Raw genomic sequence first — 20,560 nt, 5'->3', positions numbered from 1 at the left:
CCAGGTGGCAGCGGCAGACAGACAAGGTGTGTATGTCCAGATGGACACATAGATGGGGTGGGTGGATAGACAGAGGGAGAACAGGTAGTAGACAGTTGGACAGGGCTGGGCGGATGGATGGATGGGTGGGTGACGGACAGATGGACAGGAGTGGGTTTAGACAGATGGGGCTAGGGTCCTCTATGGTATCCCCTCCCTCCTGCTCCCTCCTTCGTCCCCTACCGGCTCCCCTTCCTGACTCTTCCATATCCAATCACTCTTCTTCCTGTTGGCATCCCCAGCCTGGGCCACCACCTCTTACCTGGACACCAGCAGTCATGTCCTGATTGGTCTCCACTGCCCACCCCTCACCACACACCAATCCCTGGCCATTTTCAACTGAGCGGTTAGCAAAATTTATTTAAAATGTAAATTGGACCTTGTCACCCCCTTATTTCAAACCCTTCTGTAGGTCCTCTTTGCTCTTAGAATAAGTCTTTCCCATGGCTGTAGGCTCTGCTTGCCCCTGACCTCATCCTATGGCATCCTCCCCAGCTCTGCATCCCAGCCACACTGGCCTCCCTGCTGTTCCACACCTGCTAGGCTTGTTCTGGCCTCAGGGCCTTTGCACTTGCTATTCGCGCTGCCCAGAATGCTCTCCTCACCGCTCACCCCCACCCAGTTCAGTCCTCATCATCATTCTCCGAGGTTGCTTCCTCTGGGAGGCCCCCTCGGTGTCCCCAGGCCAGGATAGGTCCCTCCCCACAGTGTAGACTGACAGCAGCCTCTGCTGGTGTTCACCAATGTTGGTGTGACACCTGATTGCCTTCCTCGCTGCGTTAAGCGCTTGGTGTGCCCAGAACCCAGCATGGGGCTGTGCTACAGCAGGTGCCCACCAAGTGCCTTCAGACCAATTACAAACACTCAAGGACAGGCGAGCGGCTGGCAGGCTGGGTCGACACAAGGTCAGACTCCAGCCGAGCCAGGGGAGGGACAGCCAGCTACACTTGGTGCCTGCCCCCAGGATGAAGACAAGCCCGAGGACGAGATGGCCCAGAAGAGGGCCAGCCTGCTGGAGCGTCAGCAGCGGCGGGTGGAGGACGCACGGCGGCGGAAACAGTGGCAGGAGGCCGAGAAGGAGCAGCGGAGGGAGGAGGCTGCGAGGTGAGGCTGGACCCAGCCTGGGGAGTCTCCCGCCACTGGCGCCCCCACAACCTGACTGCTTCGATCCCCTCAATCTGCAGGCTGGCCCAGGAGGAAGCAGCCCCCGGGCCCCCGGCCCCCGCAGCTCCTGCGGCTCCTGCCTCAACCGCAGCCCCTGCCACCCGGGCCCCAGCCGAGGAGGAGGTGGGCCCCCGGCGGGGGGAGTTCACGCGGCTCGAGTATGAACGCCGGGCCCAGCTGAAGCTGATGGATGACCTCGACAAGGTGCTGCGGCCCCGGGCGATGGGGAGCGGGGGGCCGGGCCGGGGCGGTCGGAGGGCCCCCCGGCCACGCTCCGGTTGCTGTGATGACTCGGCCCTGGCGCGAAGCACAGCCCGTGGCCTGCTGGGTGAGGCCCCCGTGGGTGTGTGGGGCGGGAGGTGCAGGGCACATCCGCAGGGCCGAAGCGTGGGCTCCCAGGGGTCAAGGCTTCCACAAGGATGTGGGGCTGCAGCGGGGTAAGGGCCGTGGGCAGAGCTGGCCTGGGGTTCTCTCCACGGCTTAACAGGGGAAGGGCCGCTTCCCACAGCCTGGCGTGGTGGGGTGAGGTGGGGAGGTCATTCTCCAGCGAGGCTGCGCAGGGCGAGGGTCTCGGACAGGGCTGACCGCACATTCCCTCACCAGCCGGCCAACTAAGGTCCCCTGGGCATATGTGGAGGTAAGGGGACTTCAGGTGGGGCCTGACCTGACACCCTCTGCTGCCAGGCTCTCGGCTCAGCAAAGTCTACTCCCAGTCCACCCTGTCTCTGTCCACTGTGGCCAACGAGGCGCCCAATAACCTCGGCGTGAAGAGGCCCACGTCTCGGTGAGTTTAGCCTGGGCGGGCAGGTGTTTGTGTTCCAGGTGGCCTCTCAGAGAGAGAGGAGAGGAGAGAGGGAGGGAGGAGAGAGGGAGAGGGAGGGGGAGGGAGAGCGAGAGAGAGGGGGAGAGAGAGAGAGAGGGACAGGGAGAGGGAGCCTTAGAAGGGTGATATGGCACGAGGGTGTGCATCTGCCACCAAAGATGCAAGGCTGCACACCTGAGACGGGTGTTCAATGTGCCCGGGGCCGGAAGAGGGCCCTGCGTGGACTTGGGAGCCCAGATGATGTCAGTGGATGCGTCCTGCCTGCTCGGCTGTGTCCTGGGCTCGCCCTTCCCGGGTCCCACAGCACACTGATTGGGAGGCTTCGTCCACTGCTGACCGCACCCCACCCCACCCCTCCCCCCGCAGGGCTCCATCTCCATCCAGCCTCATGTCCCCAAGCCGCCTGCCTGGCAGCCGAGAACGTGAGTGGGAGAACGGCAGCAACGCCTCCTCCCCGGCCTCAGTGCCTGAGTACACGGGTAGGTGGGACTTCGCGGGGTGAGCACCGGGCCCCACCGGCGCCCCCGGTCGTCCCTGCTGACCGCCCCGCCCCCTAGGTCCGCGGCTGTACAAGGAGCCGAGCGCCAAGTCCAACAAGTTCATCATCCACAACGCCCTGTCGCACTGCTGCCTGGCGGGCAAGGTGAACGAGCCGCAGAAGAACCGCATTCTTGAGGTGGGCCTGGGCCGGGGCTGGCGGACTGGCGGCGGGCGGGTCGCAGGGGCCCTGCTGGCCTGGCTAACTGCTTCCGCCCCCCCACCCAGGAGATCGAGAAGAGCAAGGCCAACCACTTCCTGATCCTCTTCCGCGACTCAAGCTGCCAGTTCCGGGCCCTGTACACGCTGTCCGGGGAGACGGAGGAGCTGTCGCGGCTGACAGGCTATGGCCCCCGGACGGTCACGCCCGCCATGGTGGAGGGCATCTACAAGTACAACTCGGACCGAAAGCGCTTCACCCAGATCCCCGCCAAGACCATGTCCATGAGTGTGGATGCCTTCACCATCCAGGGGCACCTCTGGCAGAGCAAGAAGCCCACCACTCCCAAGAAGGGCAGCAGCACCCCCAAATAGCCCCGTCCCGGGTGGTCCGCAGGCCGGGCCCCATGTGCTCTGGCCACCGCCCTCCTGGGGGACAGCCCAGAGGACAGTCCATTGGTATGCCCGGGTCCTGTCTGTCCCCCCGTGACCTCGCCTGGGTGGGGCTGGAGTCCCCACCCCCTTACTTTGGTCCCGTCCTGCTGTGGGGGCTGAGCTGGGAGGTTCAGGGACTCAGGGCTCAGCTCAGTCCCCCATCTGTCCTCCCCACCTTCTCGAATAAAGTAATTTAAAGAGAGCTCGACTGAGGCTGGCTGGGGTGCCTGGTGACATCTCTGCCCGAGACGGTTTCCCATACTCGCCGGCTGTTCCCTGCCTCCCGTTCCCTCTTGAACTTGCTCCAGCCTCTCCTCTGCCCCCTCGACACGACCCGGCCCCCAGGGCCCCGTGGCTGCTTCCCAGCTGCCTCTTAACTGACTTCCTGGGCACCTGAGGCCTCTGGCCAGCCCTCCCCGCCCCCGCTCGCTTCAGTTTTCTCCTCAGTGTGGCTGTTATTATCGGCCCGTTCTGGCATTTGGTCCTTGGCCAACTGCTGAACGTGATCTCTCCTCCAGCTGCCTGCCTGCGTTTCTAGGCTCCGTGGCCGCCTCTGGGCCGGGGGTTCCTGTTTCTCTCCTCTGAGCTACACGTCCAGGGGTCTGGTTGCCGCCTTGGCACGGCCGCTGGACGTCTCAGGTGGAGAAGCTACATCACAAGCTCGAGCGGGCGGAGCTCGGGTCTCCCTGCAGCTCAGCCCCTCCACTGCCACTGGAACCCACACATTCACCTCCCGAGGGCCTCTCTGGCTCGCGCGCCTCTCTCTGTCCCCGTGACTGCGCCCCCAGTCACCTCCTGCCACAAGCCGGTCCCCACAGCAGCCTGCCTGGCCCGTTCAGGGCACAAATCCGGTTAAGTCCCCGAATGCTTAAAATCCTTTACTAGCTTAGAGCCCGCTAATGGCTTCCGGGAGCTTAGGACTAAGGACCGCACCTAGGCCATGGCCCACGGCTGAGGTCTGGCTCCTGGCAGCTGTCCAGGGAGAGAAGCGCCTTGCTTAGATCACAGAGCTGGTTGGGGCCCGCCTGCCTCCGGAGCTCTCAGCCCAGCCTCTTCCCAAGGGGAGGGGGATGCCCTCATCCAAGGAAGAAGGGTTCGTGGTAGGGAGGCTGAGTATCTCTATCTGCTGAGAGGGAGGGGCGCAGGGGCCCCCTCCAGGCTCAGGGCCTCAGGCGGCAGAGAGACTGGCCTCTCCGAGCCCAGAACTGGCTCTGCGGGGTTAGGGTGGAGCGTGTGCCCTGGCCTGGAGCCCAGCTGCCCCACCTCCCCACACCGGCCAATCTGGGGGGGTGGGGTGGGGGGCAGGGCGGCACTGAGCTGGCAGTCCCCAGGGGCACCGAGGCAGTAGGAGAAGGCGGGGAGGAAGGAGGCTCAGACCAGAACGTACAAACACAAGCTTCACTGGGGGAGCGGTGGAGGGGGTAGGGGATGGGAGTCAGTCTTCCTTCAGGCTCCCGAACACGGCGGCCGGCACGCTCTGCTGCTCCAGGCGCACCTCTGGGGGTGAGACGAGGAGGACTCAGTCACCTTCCAGGAGGGGGTCCCGCCCCCGCCTCCGCCCACCAGCCCGCCTGGCCAGCCGGCCTCTTACCATTGGGCTCCAGGTCCATCTCGTCCTCATCCTCGCCCAGCTCGATCTCCTCTGGGTTGGCCTGCTGGGCCAGCTGGGCCAGCTCCTCCCGGGAGGCGTCACTCCTGGGGAAGGCAGGCGGCCGGGGGAGGGGGCCATACTGCTCAGCTAGGCCCGGCAGCCCCCCAACCTCCCCGCCCCTCCCCCCTGCAGAGCTGGCCCGCTCCCAGCTCGGCTCCACCGCCCCGCCCTCACCTCACAAACAGGATCTTGCTCTGGGCCCGCGAGGGCTGGTCCTGCTCGGCCTCAGCCGCCAGCTGCTCGGCCCGCTGTTCCAGCAGCTTCATGTCGTCCATGCCGCTCTGCCCGGGGGCCAGGTCGGACACTGTGGGGGGAAGCGTGGGGGTCAGACGCCGTGGGCAAGCTGTCCTCAACCACGGCCTTAGGTGCCTGCCTCGGTCTGAGTGCTGCTGGGCGCCCCCCGACCTGGGCCTGAGGCCCTGGCCCTCGAGGAGCTCCCAGCCTGAGGCAGGGGAGGCAGAGGAGACCCTGATGCTCCCAGACCTGGGAGACCACCACTGGGCCACAGCTGCTCACCAGTGCCCGTGGCGCTGCCCGTCACCTTGAGCATCTGGGAGGCCATGAAGTTGACCTGAGTGTTGTACGTGGCCTGCACGCTGCGGCGGATCCGCAGCATCTCCCGGATGGTGTCCTCGTTGCCGTGCCGGACCTCGAAGTCCTTCCACGTCTGCCAGAAGGCCCCGGTCGTCTGCAGAGGGGCGGGGCCGGGGGACGTGAGCCAGCTGGCTCAGCCGCAGACTCCCACACCCACGGGCCCGGGACCCGTCCCTACCCGGGGGTCACAGATCTGCGAGCAGAAGCTGTAGATGGCCCGGGCGCGGTCGATCTCCCCGAGCTTGCACTCCATGTCCGCGAACCGCAGGCACATCTCCCGGGCGTGCTCGTCTGACAGCACCTGGGCGGGGTCGGGAGGGATCAGGGAGGGTGGGATGTGAGGCGGAGGGGGCCGCCCCTCTTGGGGAGCCCCGGTGGTTCCCAGCACACCAGGCCGGCCCCTGGGCGGGCGGGCCTCCCCACAGACGCGCGCACCGGCTCGCTCGGATACCCTGCCTACAGGACCCCTTGTTCCCCCTCTCTAGCCCCAGCTCCCCACCCCACCCCCTGCAGCGGGCACCTCGATGGCCTTCTGATAGATGCTGCGCGTGTGGGTGACCCCGTAGATCTCGGCCGCCCGCTTGATGTAGATGTTGAACATGTCGTATTGCTGGGCGGGCTCCACGGCCCTGGTGGCGCGCTCATACACGGCCATGGCGTGCCGGGCCAAGCCCCACTCCTCCTCCAGCTGCGCGTACAGCAGGTACAGGGCTGTGACAGGATGCAGCGGGGGGGGGGGGGGTCAGAGGTCAGTGGCTGGGCCCGTGATGCCCCCTCCAGCCCCCCCCCCCCCCACCGAGCCCACCTGGCCCTCCTCACTCTTTGCGTATTTGGGAGGGCAGCCATCCAGCGCCTGCTCAAACAGGTCCCGTGCCCGCTCCAGCTTCTGGCCCCCGTAGCGGGCGATGAACTTGGTCAGGTAGGTACTCCAGATGTCGGACACGTTGGGCCACTTGAACAGCGAGATGCCACGCTCGTATGCCTGCCCCGAGGGAGAGTCGTGTGAGTCCGCAGGGGGAGACTCCTTAGGGCTCAGCAAGTAGGCCCCTTGTCTGCCCACCTCTCCCCATCCCACTTCTCCCCGTGATCACGCAATCAAAGCCCAGCCAAGAGTGTCTGTGCACTGCCTGTCTCCCTGGACAGGCTGCAAGGACCCCGAAGACAGAGCTGGACTAGGGCTCACTAGGATCAGTCAGTGACTTTATGGCTGAAGAGGAGGGTGGAACCTCAGCTTGCAAACACTGCAGCCCGGTGTCCCGGAAGAAGGTTCACCACCCAGGCAGAGGGGCAGGGCCTGCCACTCAGGCAGAGGGGGCACTCGCGCGCATGTATGACTTCCCCGTCCATGTATGTGCACAGTCTCCACTTGTACACGACAAAACCTCAGACAGTGGGGCAAAGCCCCGCCACACGTACACATGCACATGGAAAACACCCCACGTGCCTACAACCCATCGCCTGCGCAGCAAGGCAGGGGCACCCCCGCACACACAGGCAGAACTCCGTGCCTGTGACAGGCTGACCTGTGTCCCCCCCAAATTCAAGTTGAAATCCTAACTCCCCGTACCTCAGAACGAGACTGTGTTCTGAGATAAGATCTTTAAAGAAGCAACTAAGTTAAACAGAGAGGACTTCCCTGGTGGCACAGTGGTTAAGAATCCGCCTGCCAATGCAGGGGACACGGGTTTGAGCCCTGGTCCAGGAAGATCCCACGTGCCGCAGATCAGCTAAGCCCGTGTGCCATGACTACTGAGCCCACGAGCCACAGCTACTGAAGCCCGTGCACCTAGAGTCCGTGCTCCACAACGAGAAGCCACCTCAATGAGAAGCCCGCGCACCACAACAAAGAGCAGCCCCCGCTCGCCGCAACTACAGAAAGCCTGCACGCAGCAACGGAGACCCAACGCAGCCAAAAATAAATAAATTAAAAAAAAAAAAGAGATTAGGGTAAATTTCATTCCAATACAACTGACAGCCTCACAAAAGCAGAGCTGGGCACAGGAGGAACACCAAAAACACACAAAAAGGTGTCCACGTGAAGACACAGTGAGAAAACAGCCTCTACAAGCCAAGGAGAGGGGCCTCAGAGGAAACCAGCCCTGCCGACGCCTTGATCTCAGGCTTCCGACCTTCAGGACTGAGAAAACACGTCTCTGTTGTTTAAGCCTCCCAGTCGGCTGTGATGGCAGCCCGGGTAGGGACAATGCCGTCCGGGGCCCCCTCACCTTGAAGCTCTCTTCAAAGTACTTGTGCTCCTCCAGGAACATGGCGTAGTTGATGACGATTTGGGGCGTGGCGATGCGCAGGTCCAGGATGCGGTCATAGACGGCTTTGGTGGACTGTGGGGCAGGGGGCTGGTCAGAGCGTGTCCCAGGGGTGGAGTCAGCGGCCCTCCACGGGGCGTGTCCCATCCCACGCCCCCATCCCATCCTGGCGGCTCACCTGGAAGGTGCCGAGGCTCTCCTCCAGGTCGGCCAGCATTGACCACACCTTCAGAGACTTGTATACGCGGTTCTGCACGGGCTCCGAGCCGTCGAAGTACTCGGCGCGGCGGGCGGGCAGCGCCGTCGCCTTCTGCATGGGCAGCGCCAGCAGGGGGAAAGCCGCGGGGGTGTCCAGGACCAGATCACACACCCTGAGGCTCCCCCACCCCCTCCCAACCCGGGCTTGTGTTTACTCGCAGCAGCCGCAAGGCCTGGTCGTAGTTCTCGTGCCGGAGCTCCAGCTCGCCACACTCGCACCACACGCTGGCCAGGTCGTCCACCTGCTTGAAGCTCACCTTGGTGGCTTTCTCCAGGATGATGCGGGCCTGTGGGGCGGGCAGAGGCCAAGCTGAGACCCCACCCACCCGCCCGGCTGTGGGCGCTGGACGGAGGACCTGTAAGTACTCGTTCATGCAACGCGCACTGGCAACACGGCACTCACGTCATCCAGCTGCCCGTTGTCCTCGTAAAACTTGGCGAACGCAACCCACAGGGTGTGGGGCTTGCCGGTCGCCTTGAAGGGGTCCACAGTCTGCACGGCCTCCGTGTACGTGTTAATGATCTGGGCAGGAAGGGTTGGGTCAGGCTGGGCAGGGCCCTGGTTGGGGAGGGCGGGGCCTGGGGACGGGGGGCGGGGCCGCCACGTACCTCCCTCGGGCGGCCCTCGTGCAGGGCCACGCGCTTGTGCCACTCGTGCACGTGGTGCGGGTTCTGGCGCAGCAGGACGCTGTTGAGGAGCAGGGGCCGCCGGCTGATGAGCTGCTCAAAGCGAGCCAGGCGCAGCTCCAGGTCCACGTCGTCTGGGACCCGTGGGAAAAGACAGGAGCCGGGGGGAGGCCTCAGCACGCGGCCCCCGGCCACCTCCGTCTCTCAGGTCTCTCCCTTCAGCCCCCAGCTCCCCCCCACTGTCCATCCGGGCACTCCCTCCCTGAGCTGCCCCAGGGCCACCCTGACCTCACACTTGCCCTGGGGCCAGGCTACTCTGGAACCCCCTCCAATCCCCACCATTCCCCCCAGCCCTTCTTCCCTGCCAAGCTCTGGCCCAGGCGCCCCCCCACCATGCCTGCTGTCCAGCCAGCTCTCCCTTCCCGCCAGTGGCCGGCCCAAGCCCCACTGAGATGTGTTCCCAGTCCTGGCTACCCGCCGAGATCCCACCCGCAGTGCCCATTCAGACTCCCTCCCTGCTGGCCTCTGACCCCAAGCCCCACACCTCCCTGACCCAGCCACTCGGGACCCCTCCGAGCCCTGCGGCCCACCCCTGCTGCTCACCCTCCTCCTCCCGCCCCAGCTCCGAGGCCGTCTCCATCTTCGCCGCGATCATGCTCTCCTCGAACTGGGCATAGCTGTCGAACACCTGGGTGAAGTCCCGCACGGTCATCACGGTCCGGATGGCCTCCTCATACACGTCCCGAGCCTGTGGGGATGGGGAAAGTGCTGGCAGAGGAGAGGCACGTGTGCCCACCGCATGCACACAGGGCATCCGGCAGCACCGCCCTTGGCACCAGTCCCAAATCGGAACCCCCGGAGGGCCTTTCCCGGGCCTGCCCAGCTCCGTCAGCGCACGGCCGTGGTCGGAGCTCCCCTCCCGTCCTCTGCCAGAGTGAGCTGGAGGCTTCAGCTCCTTAGCAGTAAACTGACAGTGACAGCCCCTAATGCAGAGTCACTGCGGGGCTCGAGTGAGACGCATAAAGGGTCTGGCCCCAGTGAGACCCAATAGGTGACCAGCCACCCTGCAGGGACCCTAACCTCAGCCTGCCATGGAGTGCTCAATCGTTGCTACAAAGTACCCCTCACGCCTGCCCGATCCCCCTTCTGCAGCTCACATTCTCCCCATCACCCCCCACACCAACCCCTGAGGGCAGCATGAAAGGAAAGTGCTGGCGTGGGCGAGGCGCATCCCCACCAAGGGCGGGCCCGTTGCTCTACCCCTGGCCCTGGCTGATCCTGCCCCTCTGCCTCTGCCTGGCCGCTGGCTCCAGCAGCCTCCTGGCCGGTCTCCTGCTGCTGGCCTCGGCCTGTGCGCTCCACTCAAAGTGTCAGCCTGAAGGGTCTTTGTAAGACACACACCTGGTCAGGCCTATGTCCTGCTCACGGCTGGCTGGCTGGCGGCTCCCCGCAGCAGGACACAGCCGGCCCCTCCTCAGCCTGCAGGGCCCCCCTTCCCTAGTCCTTCACCAACCCCTCTGAGCCCCCTCCAGCTCCTCCTTCCCACTCTGCTCCCCCCGGCACCCCCCTCCCCAGCCATTCCCAAGCCAGCCCCTCTGGGGACCTCTCAGAGCTCCACACCCCGCCCCCCACCCCGGCCCCAAGCTCGCCACTCCATGGCCCGATGAGGAGAACAGCCAACGTGGACACTGACAGAAACACCAACACCTCGGGAGGGACCCTCACATCGGACACCCGCTCGGTGCCTGAGTCCCAGTAGGCAAGGAAGTGACTGTCACTCTCATTTTGCAAATGAGGACACCCAAGCTGAAGCAGGTCCAAGGCCAGAGCAGAGAGATCCAGGTCTGGCTGGCCTGAGGTGGGTGCACTCGCCAGCAGGGCCGTGATGCCTGCCTCTCCCCACCTTCAGAAAGGCAAAAGCGGTCCACGTGCACGTCTTCTGCTCACACGCGTGTCCTCAGGCGTCCCCCAATACTACGTGCTGGAGGGAGACCCCACCCCGCTCCCGAGCCCCACGTGCTCAAGCACCTTCTCGAAGTGACCGCTGCGGATGTAGTAGTCGGCCAGCGAGCACCAGAGCTTGCCCAGTTGGTCGGTGAAGCGGGTGAGGCCCCCGCGGATGATGGCGTCCACACTGAGAGACTGCACCTTGTCTGGGTTCTGGGAGATGAGGTCGCAGAGCTCGTGCCACAGCTGCAAGGCATGGGAAGGAGCGTCAGCCTTGTCCCTGAGAGGGCGAGCCCTCCCGCCCAGCCGTCACCCCGGGGCCCACCTGGTAGTTGGACTTGCCAGCCTTGGACACGAAGCGCTCGTCGTTCACCACGGTGGCCAGGCGCTGTGCGGCCTCGTCCAGCCGGTCGCTCGACTTGAGGTACTCGATGTACTCCTCGGCACTCTCGGGGCTCAGCTGGGCACCCATCCACCCGCCAGCTGTCAGTGGGGCCACAGGGCCATGCCGCCATGCCACCATTCCCCCTCCCACTCTGGGCTTTCTGTCAGCCACCCACCACTGTCCCGGACAAGAGCTCGCCCCACACACCCAGTCATAGCCACACCTGTCCAGCCTGGGCCTCACTGGTCCAGCTCCAGCCCTGACTGGGCCCTGACTGGTCCAGCCTCAGCCCTCACTAGTCCAGCCTGGGTCCTGACTGTTCCAGCCTGAGCCTCACTGTTCCAGCCTGGGCCTCACTGGTCCACCCCCAGCCCTGACTGGTCCAGCCTGGGCCCTGACTGGTCCAGTCTCAGTCCTGACTGGTCCAGCCTGCGCCCCAGTGGTCCAGTCTCAGTCCTGACTGGTCCAGCCTGGGCCCCAGTGGTCCAGTCTCAGTCCTGACTGGTCCAGCCTCAGCCCCAGTGGTCCAGTCTCAGTCCTGACTGGTCCAGCCTGCGCCCCAGTGGTCCAGTCTCAGTCCTGACTGGTCCAGCCTGGGCCCCAGTGGTCCAGTCTCAGTCCTGACTGGTCCAGCCTGGGCCCCAGTGGTCCAGTCTCAGTCCTGACTGGTCCAGCCTGCGCCCCAGTGGTCCAGTCTCAGTCCTGACTGAGCTTAGGCATCAGTGGTCCAGCCTGCACAGCCCCTAAACAGCACCATGCTAAGCATTTCAGGACGCGTAAGAGACATTATAAGTTCAGGAAAACTACACAGTGCCTCCCCACTATTTGCACCTCGACTGTCAGCCCTGCCTGTTATTTGTTTCCCTAGTCGTTTATTTCCTATTCCCTGCTCTCCCGTGGCTGCAGTTTTACTCTGATTTATGGGGTCAGGTAATATGTATCTGTCTGCAAAGTCAGACTGAAAGCTCCATGGAGGCAGCAACTGTCTTAGCCACACTGTCCCCGGCACCTGTCTTAATACCTGACATGGTTACTAGCAAACTGTCTGGAGATTAAACACAGAACTCACAAACAAAACCCTGTCTTAAGAAGCCTCGTTCCCATATTCTGTCTGTTAGGGCAGACAGTGTCCCAACGAGCCGGTTTCCGGAAAGTCTTGACCTGGGGGAACCGGCCCACCTGCCTGAGCCTGGCCCCATCTCGCCCTCTGAGGGGCTTACCTTGAGGAAGCGCCGGTAGCCCCGCACAGCAGTCTCAGGCAGGGGGTGTGAGCGCAGGAAGCGCAGGTACAAGGGCCAAATACGAGAGTGCTGTGTGATGGGCAACGCTCGGAGGGCACGGTCGAAAGTGCGGCGCGTGTGTGTGACGCGTCCCTGGTCCATCAGGAACTGGCAGTAATCTAGCCACAGCCGGGGCATCTGCAGGTGCGGGGAGAGGCAGGGTCTGAGCTGCCAGCACCACCACCAGGCCATAAAGACACCAGATGTCCATTGCAGCAGGACCCGGAAGTCCCGTCCCCCTAGAACCAAGTCTCGCTCAACCCTGAGTGCACAGAGGCCACAGGACTCCAACCCCCTGCTCTGTCCACCTCCGTGGACTCTGAGCCCCACCTCCCCACTCATCCCCTGGCCCAGCCAGGCCCCCTCCCCACCTTGTGCATGAACACAAAAGCCCTCTCGTGGCAGTTGTTGACATCTTCGTAGGCAGGGTCGGTCACACAGCGATGCTTCACCTGTGCCCGGCGCGCCTTCAAATAGCGGTACCAGAGTTTGTAGCTGGGGGGGGTGGGGGGAGAGGGGAGGGGCAGACAATGATCGGTCAGCTTCATGGACCTCGGGACCCTTCACTCTGCCTCACGAGACAAGTGCTGGGAGAAGGGGCCCAGGGAGGGGTGACAAGTCTCTGCGACAGGGGAATGGCCGGGACGTCAGGGAAGGTGTGCTCACAGATCAGGGGATGTATATTCGGCGACACAACACATAGCAGTCACGTGGGATGTACTAGCAAGTTCTGGGTTGATTGGATAAGGTGGGGTGGGTGTGGGGCTGGGGCAGGCAGGGCAGCTGCAACCAATCTCACCTGCAGGGCAGCAGCTTCAGCGCCCGCTCATAGAGCTGATTGAGTCTGGGCTTCGGGGCACCCTGCTTAAACTCAATGTAGCGGAGCCAACATTTGACGGAGAACTGGTTCCGCATGATTTCCTCCTCATAGGGGAGGTCCTCCTCCTCCTGCCAGGGCCGGGGTACAGGGAGAAGACAGACCTGTTCTCAGAGCCTGCGCGCAGCACCACTCCACTCCAAACTCCAGACCCCTCCCCAGGTCCCAGATCCCACACTCCTCACCATCGGGAGCCCGGTCACCAGACACCCAGATACCAGGAATCTGGTCCAGACCCTTCAGAATACTACTGCCTACAATCTGACCCAGACCATCAGACTCCTTGGTCACAGCGTTCTAGGCCAGATATGAGACTGTCACCCAGACGTCACTCTTTTGGCCTTCCTAATCAAGCTATCCACTCTGGCCCAGATCACCAGACTCTTTTGCCACCAAGACCCTGGTCCGACGCCAGGCCTCTGCCCTAGACATCAAGTGTCACCTCCTCACAACATGGCTCTTCCCAGACACGAGACGTTTGGCACCTCAGGACCCCACTAGCCAGAGTCTAGCTCAACTCTGCCCCAGAACTTGGAAGCTAGACCCTTATCTCAGAAAGAAAGGTATGTACAGGATACCTAGCCTTTAACTCGAGACACCAAGAATCTAGTGAAGATGCCAGGCTTCTACTTCAAACACCAAGCCTTTGACTCTTCAGGAGTCCACGGGCCATCGCCTGATCAGCTCCACATCACCCGGTCTTTACTTCTGATTCCAGGGTTCTCCCGGTCCAGACACCATGCCCTTATCCCAGAAACTATAACGCTCAGGACCAAACGTAGACCGTTACCCAAGACATCAAGATTTTACCACTGAAACCAGAGACCTGGACTGGTCGTCCTGCCTTTACTTCAAACACCAGGCCTCTCAAGATTGAGCTACGCGAGTCTCCCTTCTCTCCCACTCCCATTTCCGCCCCAGGCCCGGGACGCCAGGCCCTTAACTCCAACCACCTGCTCTTTGCTCAGGTCACCTGGGCTCTAGCACCAGACCTCTGCTCCTGACCAGCCTGGCCCGTACATCATGATCCGGTCTCTGGCCCGTAAGGGTCCTCCTGCCCTCAGACCGGCATAACTTTGGCCTAGATCCCCCGGGCTGCCATGCCCGAATCTCCTGAGGCATCTAAGCCCCAGTGCCCCCAGGCAGGCCACCCCCGGGCCCGCCGCGGACTCACGAAGACAAGGTCCGGCCGCTCGGGCCTCGAGAGGCGCGCCATCACCACCATTTTTCTGGCACTCCAGGTACGCGCAGGAGTCGCGTTATAATGACGTCTCCGGCTGAAGGCCCGCCCCCTCGAACCAGACCCATTTCCTATTGGTTGAACCCTTCCCGATTGCGCGCCCTCCGTTGTTGACTTTCACGTAGACGTCCAGCTACCGGAAGCAGAGAAGAAGCGCCCGAATATGACGTCATCACGAAGCTCATCGGACCAATCAGGTTCAGCAGTGGAACCCTCGGACTCCCAATGGGCTGCTGTCTTGCTGGATGGTTGGCTTTGGGCGGAAGCGGCTTTGAAGCCTGAGAAGAGCGAGATGGGGATGAAGCTGGAGGTGTTTCGGGTCAGTGAGCAATGGAACGGTTGCAGGCCTGGGCGCGGGGTCTTCCTGGTTGAGGAGGAGGCTCTGAAAAGGGGGACCTCTGAGAGAGGGCGCTCTGGAGCGAAAGCTCCTGAGATTTGATAGGGACCTTTACGGTTGGAACCCCAGAGAAGGGGCACAGGGTTCGGGGCTCTGGGAGGGCTGGTGTGAGGAAAGCCTTCTGAGAAGGGTGATCTGGGGAGGGGGTGGGATAATGAGATCTCAGAGAGATGCCTTTACTGTAGTACGAGCTTTTCTGTTCCTGGGGCGACTGTGTGTGTGTGTGTGTGTGTGTGTGTGTGTGTGTGTGTGAGAGAGAGAGAGAGAGAGAGAGAGAGAGAGTGTGTATGTTTCTTTGAGAGGGAGTCTCCCGGACTCGGAGGGGGCTTTTGGAGGGGGCTTTTGGATTATGGAGGCTAGACTTTAAGGTGTATGGCTTCTGTACCCTTGATGGGAGTTTTGGGGTTCTGGGGGCGCTGGGGAAGCACCACTGGTCTCTGTCAGGGGATGGTCCTCCAGGCTCTAAGCAGCCTCTGCACAGTTTGGGGGTGGTGGGGGTGACTCCTGGCTCTTCTTATCTCGCCCCTGCCCTTCCAGATGACCATCTACCTCACCTTCCCTGTGGCTATGTTCTGGATTGCCAATCAGGCCGGGTGGTTTGAGGACTATGTCATACAGCGCAAGGTGGGCACAGGTTCATTCCGGGGGTGGGGGAGGTTATGGGGCACCAAGCTGATGGGGACCAGTGTCTGCCTCCCCTGAGCCAACCCTGCCCTGGGTGTGGGGCTCTGGAGGCTCCTGGCTTGTGTATCCAGCTGTGACTTTGTCCCTACAGAGGGAGCTGTGGCCCCCTGAGAATGAAGACAAGGTAAGCAACCTCCTTTTCCTCCCACCGGAGGAGGGAGGAACGTGGGTTCCTGTGGCCATGATGGGACCCTCAGTCATGGACAGGGAACCGAGAGTGGAAGGACACGTGATTTCCTTATTGCCCTCTCCCTGAAGGTTGAAGCTAATCCCACTTGGACCTGGGTTATAATTGGCATAGGCTTCCAGTGTAGTCACTGAACTGTGAAGTGGTGGTCTGGGGGATTAAAGGGAGGGGTGCTGAGAAAGAGGTCCAGGCCCTGAGGTGTGTACGCCCCTCCTTCCTTCCCATCCCACTCCCTTACCCAGCGCCAAGAGCTAGAAGAATTCAAAGAAAGGATACGGAAGCAGCGGGAGGAAAAGCTCCTTCGTGCTGCCCAGCAGAGGTCCTGAGGCCTCCAAGTGCCTGAATCCCTGCCTCTCCACCCACAGAATGACACACATACACGGTTCTTCGTTGCTCGTGGAAGTGTTTTATTGTCTGCTTTGGGGGGCCAAGTGGGGCCCAGGACGCCTCAGGCCCTCACGGGGCTTGTGTCTGGGGCTGGGGGCTGCTGTTTCGACGGAAGCTGAGTGCAGTCGGGTCCTGAGGGGTGAGGAGGGGTTGGGGGCTGAGGGTCCCGGCTCGTTTCTGTACTCCATCCTGTAGATGCAGAGGGGTCAGCCAGAGGGCCAAGGGCAGTGCTGGCCGGTGCAGGTGGCAACCGGAGTCCCACCTCCCCCCATCTGCCCCACCATCCCTGAGCTTCTCCACTCCTCAGTTACTCAGCATTTAGGGTGGTATTTGGGAGCTGGTGGGTCTTGGGGACGTCCCTGGGATCTTGATCAGAAGCCAAGCTGTGGGTGAGTACGTGTGACATGGACACATGGGTGTCTGGATGTGTCCTGGGCATGAGCTCACATGCTCTCCACCCTCAAGGTGTCTTCCCAGGAGTGGGTCTATTCTCTCTCGCTTCCTTGAAGTTCTCAGACTTGGGAGCGGGAGCCACAAGTTCTGGCCACAGCTCTGACTTTAACACGCCCCCTGCATGACCTCGATGTCTTCCCAGCCCTGTCTGGGCCTTTGTCCTACCTCTGAACTGGGGTATTGGATGAGCTGGGGTCTTGTGCCTGGCAAGTACGCAGGGTGGGCGCTCCTACCAGGTGCTCATCCCCAGGGGCAGATGATGGACAGGGGTGGGGGTGGGAGGCAGGGTTAGAGGGATCAGTGTGGCTGGTCTCTCCTCAGCCCTGGCAGAACATCACCTACCTTGGGGCCCAGGGGCTGGAAGCCAGGCAAGGCGCTGACTGTCACACGCTGGTCATCCATGCGGCGGCCCTGGGTACTGGCCAGCATGTCCATGAGACTGTCCATCTCGGGTGCAGGGCCGCTCTCTGCATGAAGCAGAGGCCGTGGGGAAGAACTCAGCCCAGCTGGAGGCCCCCAACCCATCCCTCCACCCCCACTCACATTCTCCAGGAAGCATGCTCACATCTGCCCCCAACCCGCAGACATCTCTGTCCCCACTTGCCTGCTCACTTTCTCAGACCCTTGCCCACTGGTCCCCTAGATGGGCACTTGCCCCATTCACACCCCCCCCATCACGCCCACTTCCGCACACCTCCCTGCCCGCTCTCACGGCCCTCGGAGGCTGGGCCCGGCCCCGCCTGCAGTGAGCAGCGCTGCTCCTCCATCCGGCCGCCCTGCACGTGGCTCAGCAGGTTGAAGAAGCCCTCCTGGTCTGGGGAGCCCGCCTGGGGGGCACACACACTCAGTCCGGCCGGCCCCTCAGCTGGAGGAGCCCTCAACTCCCCTCCTGGCCGGCCAGCTTCCCCCCGACCCCCGGGCCTGCCCTGCCCCTTCTGTGGCTCTCACCATGGTGCCCGCCGATGTGCTGCTCTGCAGAGCTGCTCCAAATGAGACATGAGTCTCCTCAATCCCGGCCCCCGCCCCAGGGGCCACACCAGCAGTGCCATGTCACGTGGTGCTGCCCCAAGGGAGAGGGCCACCGTCCTAGATTGGGGCCTGACTGCGGGGTGGCCCGGGGGCTGGGACACGAGCCAGGGGAACGTCCCCCTGACAGCTCCTGAGTCCCAGCATCCCTCACCTCACAGGGGGTCAGCACTAAGAGCCCTGACCTCTGCCCTGGGGCTGGGTTAGGCACTCGGACCCTCCCGCCCACCAGCACCTTCTTGGGCAGCAACTGGGTCGGGGGTCCCAGGAGACTCACTTGCTAATTAGGTGCGCTACAAACTCATTAGCCTTGTCATTCACGGGTCCTTGAGTTGGTGGTGTGGGGGGGCGGGGCCTGCTCACCTTGTCGCAGGAGGCCGAGCCCCCATCCTCCTCTTCCTGGTCCATCATTGTCCCTGCTCCCCTCCCCTGGGTCCTGTCCACCTCTCCACTGGCCTCTGCCCTGGCCCCGTGCCAGAGAAGGCTTTTTAAGAGGCTGGGACGTGGCGGGGAGTGGATACCCAGCCCCAAATCCCCAGCTCACGCCCCATCTGCTCCCACCCAAGCTTAAGCCCCATAAAGATGATCCAGATAATCGTTTTTGCAGCGTGAGGCGGGGGCTGCCGTGGGGGCAGGAGGCAGAGTGACCTGGGTTCGGACATTGTTGGCCCGGCAGGACTCGCTGGGCCCCAGGGACTCTCAGGTGGGGTGCAGCAGTCGGCCAAAGCAGCGCCCCCACAGTGGGGAGCTTGGGTGGGCTTGGTCCCATAGGGAGAGGACAGGGCCCTAGGGCAGCCGAGGTGAGGTCTGAAGCTACCCAGCTTGCCCACCGATATCTGCCAGAAAGGCAGTTGCCGTCCGCAGGTGGTGGGAAGAGGGGAAGCTGGGCCCGAGGACCCCTGAGGCACCACCGGCTGGCCTCTGTCTCCTGGCCACCCTTCCTCTCTGCTCACTGTCCCCTGGTCTGGTTGCCCACCCCCTACTCCCAAAACAGGAAGGTCTGGTAGCTCCTGTCTCCCCACCACCAATGCCAGGTTGGTCTGTCTCCTCTGATCTTCCCCCCAGCCCCACCTAGGAACTGGAGGCTAGACTCCTGGGGAGGAAGGTGCCTGCCCCCTCCGCTGAGCAGCTATGGCTCTCCCTCAGTGCCCCGGGAGAGGAGGATGCTGGGAGGATCCCACCTGCACCCCACCCCATCCCCAGGATGCCTTTCTGGAAACCAGTTAAAGTTTCTTCTCGGAATACACGGGCCACGCTCTCATCACCTCTGCTCAATTGAAAAGCTTGGTCCTCCTCTCCAGGCAGCCCTCCACCATCCGGAGCCCCCATTCACACCCTCTCCATGGCCCCAAGACCCGGATGCCAACGTGATGTCCTGCTCCTCCCCGGACATATTAGTTTCCCAGGCTGCCTTAACAAAGTGTCTCAAACTGGGTAGCTTAGAGCAACAAACGTTTATTGTCATACAGTTCTGGAGGCCGGCAGTACAGAATCGAGGTGTTGGCAGGGCTATACTCCTGTAGCATGGAAGAGACGGTCTTTCCTTGCCTCCCCCTGGGTTCTTGTGGCTGCCGGCAGTCCTTGGTGTCCCTTGGCTTGTAGCAGCAGGACTTCAGTCTCTGCCTCTGTTGTCACAGATGTCCCCCTTGTGTCCTTCACATGGCTGTCATAAGACGTGGACACCAGTCACGTTGCTTTAGGGATTCACCCTCCTGCAGCACGACCTCATCTTTACTAATTGCACCTGCAGAAACCCTATTTCCAAATAAGGGCACGTTCTAAGGTTCTGGAAGTTAGGACTTCAACACACTTTTCTGTTCTGTGGGCAGCCTTGCACCCATAACAGCAGAACACCTTGGTCACCCTCACTGAGTAAAATGAGAGGCGGCAGACCCTACAGAGCCTCACCACCAGGGGACAGGCTGAGAAGCTAGAGGTGGTCCCAGCTTCCTCAGGATCTCCCAGCTCCCTCCTTTGCCCCTGCAATCCATCTTTCCTCCCAGGAGCTGCAAGGGTCCCTTCCTTCCCCTGCTCAGAACTCTCTCTTGGCCCCCACTGTCCTCAGGAGAAAACCCGAGCACCTTGGGATCATGGGAATGTTCTAAACTTGACTGGTTATGCCGGCCATCGTTTAAAAATCTACAAATAACAAATGCTAATGAGGGTGTGGAGAAAAGGGAACCCTCCTACACCATTGATGGGGATGTAAATTGGTGCAGCCACTATGGAAAACAGTGTGGAGGTTCCTCAAAAAACTAAAAATAGAACTACATTATGATCCAGCAATCCCACTCCTGGGCATATACCCAGACAAAACTATAATTTGAAAAGATACATGAAAAGATATACCCAGTGTTCATTGCAGCATTGTTTACAATAGTCAAGACATGGAAGCAATCTAAATATCCGTTGACAGAGAAATGGATAAAGAAGATGTGGTAAATATATACAATGGAACATTACTCAGTCATGAAAAAGAATGAAATAATGCCGTTTGCAGCAACATGGATGGACCTAGAGATTACCATACTAAGTGAAGTAAGTCAGAAAGAGAAAGACAAATACCATATGATATCATTTATATGTGGAATCTAAAATATGACACAAATGAACTTATCTACAAAACAAAAACAGACTCACAGACATAGAGAACAGACTTGTGGTTGCCAAGGAGGGGAGAATGGGGGATGGATTGGGAGTTTGGGATTAGCAGATGCAAACTATTATACATAGAATGGATAAACAACAAAGTCCTACTGTACAGCACAGGGAACTGTATTCAATATCCTGTGATAAACCATAATGGAAAAGAATACATACATAGGGACTCCCCTGGTAGTGCAGTGGTTAAGAATCTGCCTGCCAATGCAGGGGACACGGGTTTGAGCCCTGCTCCAGGAAGATCCCACATGCCATGGGGCAACTAAGCCTGTGAGCCACAGCTACTGAGCCTGCGCTCTAGAGCCTGCGAGCCACAACTACTGAGCCCATGAGCCACAACTAAAGAGCCCATGAGCCACAACTACTGAGCCCATGTGCCACAACTACTGAAGCCAGCACGCCCAGAGCCCTGCTCTGCAACAAACAGGCCACCGCAATGAGAAGCCCGTGCACGGCAATGAAGAGTAGCCCCCACTCACCGCAAC

At 61.6% G+C, this 20,560-nt stretch overlaps 4 protein-coding genes across 9 annotated transcripts in view; 2 read left to right on the top strand and 2 right to left on the bottom strand.

Annotated features, from left to right (window-relative positions):
• CAMSAP3 (calmodulin regulated spectrin associated protein family member 3) overlaps positions 1-3,363 on the top strand; it is a 32,621-nt gene extending 29,258 nt beyond the window's left edge. For all 5 annotated transcript variants that reach the window (XM_060297231.2, XM_060297232.1, XM_060297230.1 and 2 more), the window contains 6 exons: positions 1,004-1,143; positions 1,224-1,531; positions 1,888-1,987; positions 2,393-2,505; positions 2,584-2,702; positions 2,792-3,363. In XM_060297231.2, the coding sequence (XP_060153214.1) occupies positions 1,004-1,143; positions 1,224-1,531; positions 1,888-1,987; positions 2,393-2,505; positions 2,584-2,702; positions 2,792-3,097 (1,086 nt within the window). In that variant the 3' untranslated portion in view covers positions 3,098-3,363. The remainder of the gene's footprint in view (positions 1-1,003; positions 1,144-1,223; positions 1,532-1,887; positions 1,988-2,392; positions 2,506-2,583; positions 2,703-2,791) is intronic.
• A 657-nt stretch (positions 3,364-4,020) lies between these two features.
• On the bottom strand, positions 4,021-14,303 carry XAB2 (XPA binding protein 2). Of its 2 annotated transcripts, XM_030879515.2 has the most exons (19): positions 14,215-14,303; positions 12,963-13,111; positions 12,535-12,658; positions 12,104-12,301; positions 10,824-10,958; positions 10,580-10,744; positions 9,155-9,299; positions 8,534-8,685; positions 8,328-8,447; positions 8,080-8,211; positions 7,845-7,976; positions 7,628-7,741; positions 6,222-6,384; positions 5,923-6,113; positions 5,581-5,703; positions 5,325-5,496; positions 4,983-5,112; positions 4,749-4,852; positions 4,021-4,654 (listed from the first exon to the last, which is right to left on the bottom strand). In XM_030879515.2, the coding sequence occupies exons 1-19, from the start codon at positions 14,263-14,265 to the stop codon at positions 4,593-4,595; spliced, it is 2,562 nt and encodes an 853-aa protein (XP_030735375.1). In that variant the 5' UTR covers positions 14,266-14,303; the 3' UTR covers positions 4,021-4,592. The 2 variants fall into 2 exon arrangements, with proteins under 2 accessions (XP_030735375.1, XP_060153216.1); XM_060297233.1 differs by lacking the exons at positions 4,021-4,654; positions 4,749-4,852 and having other exon boundaries at positions 6,208-6,384.
• Positions 14,304-14,508: 205 nt separating this feature from the next.
• On the top strand, positions 14,509-15,948 carry PET100 (PET100 cytochrome c oxidase chaperone). Its single transcript, XM_030879518.3, has 4 exons — positions 14,509-14,599; positions 15,215-15,301; positions 15,453-15,485; positions 15,791-15,948. Exons 1-4 carry the CDS (start codon positions 14,573-14,575, stop codon positions 15,872-15,874), a joined length of 231 nt encoding a protein of 76 aa, XP_030735378.3. The 5' UTR covers positions 14,509-14,572; the 3' UTR covers positions 15,875-15,948.
• Positions 15,940-17,418, bottom strand: PCP2 (Purkinje cell protein 2). The gene is made up of 4 exons (XM_060297226.1): positions 17,337-17,418; positions 17,083-17,215; positions 16,731-16,855; positions 15,940-16,124 (listed from the first exon to the last, which is right to left on the bottom strand). The coding sequence occupies exons 1-4, from the start codon at positions 17,337-17,339 to the stop codon at positions 16,005-16,007; spliced, it is 381 nt and encodes a 126-aa protein (XP_060153209.1). The 5' UTR covers positions 17,340-17,418; the 3' UTR covers positions 15,940-16,004.
• Positions 17,419-20,560: the final 3,142 nt, after the last annotated feature.

This window comes from Globicephala melas, chromosome 3 (genome assembly GCF_963455315.2).
Source record: "Globicephala melas chromosome 3, mGloMel1.2, whole genome shotgun sequence".
NCBI lineage: Eukaryota > Metazoa > Chordata > Mammalia > Artiodactyla > Delphinidae > Globicephala > Globicephala melas.
This window is presented reverse-complemented; position numbering and strand designations above follow the sequence as displayed.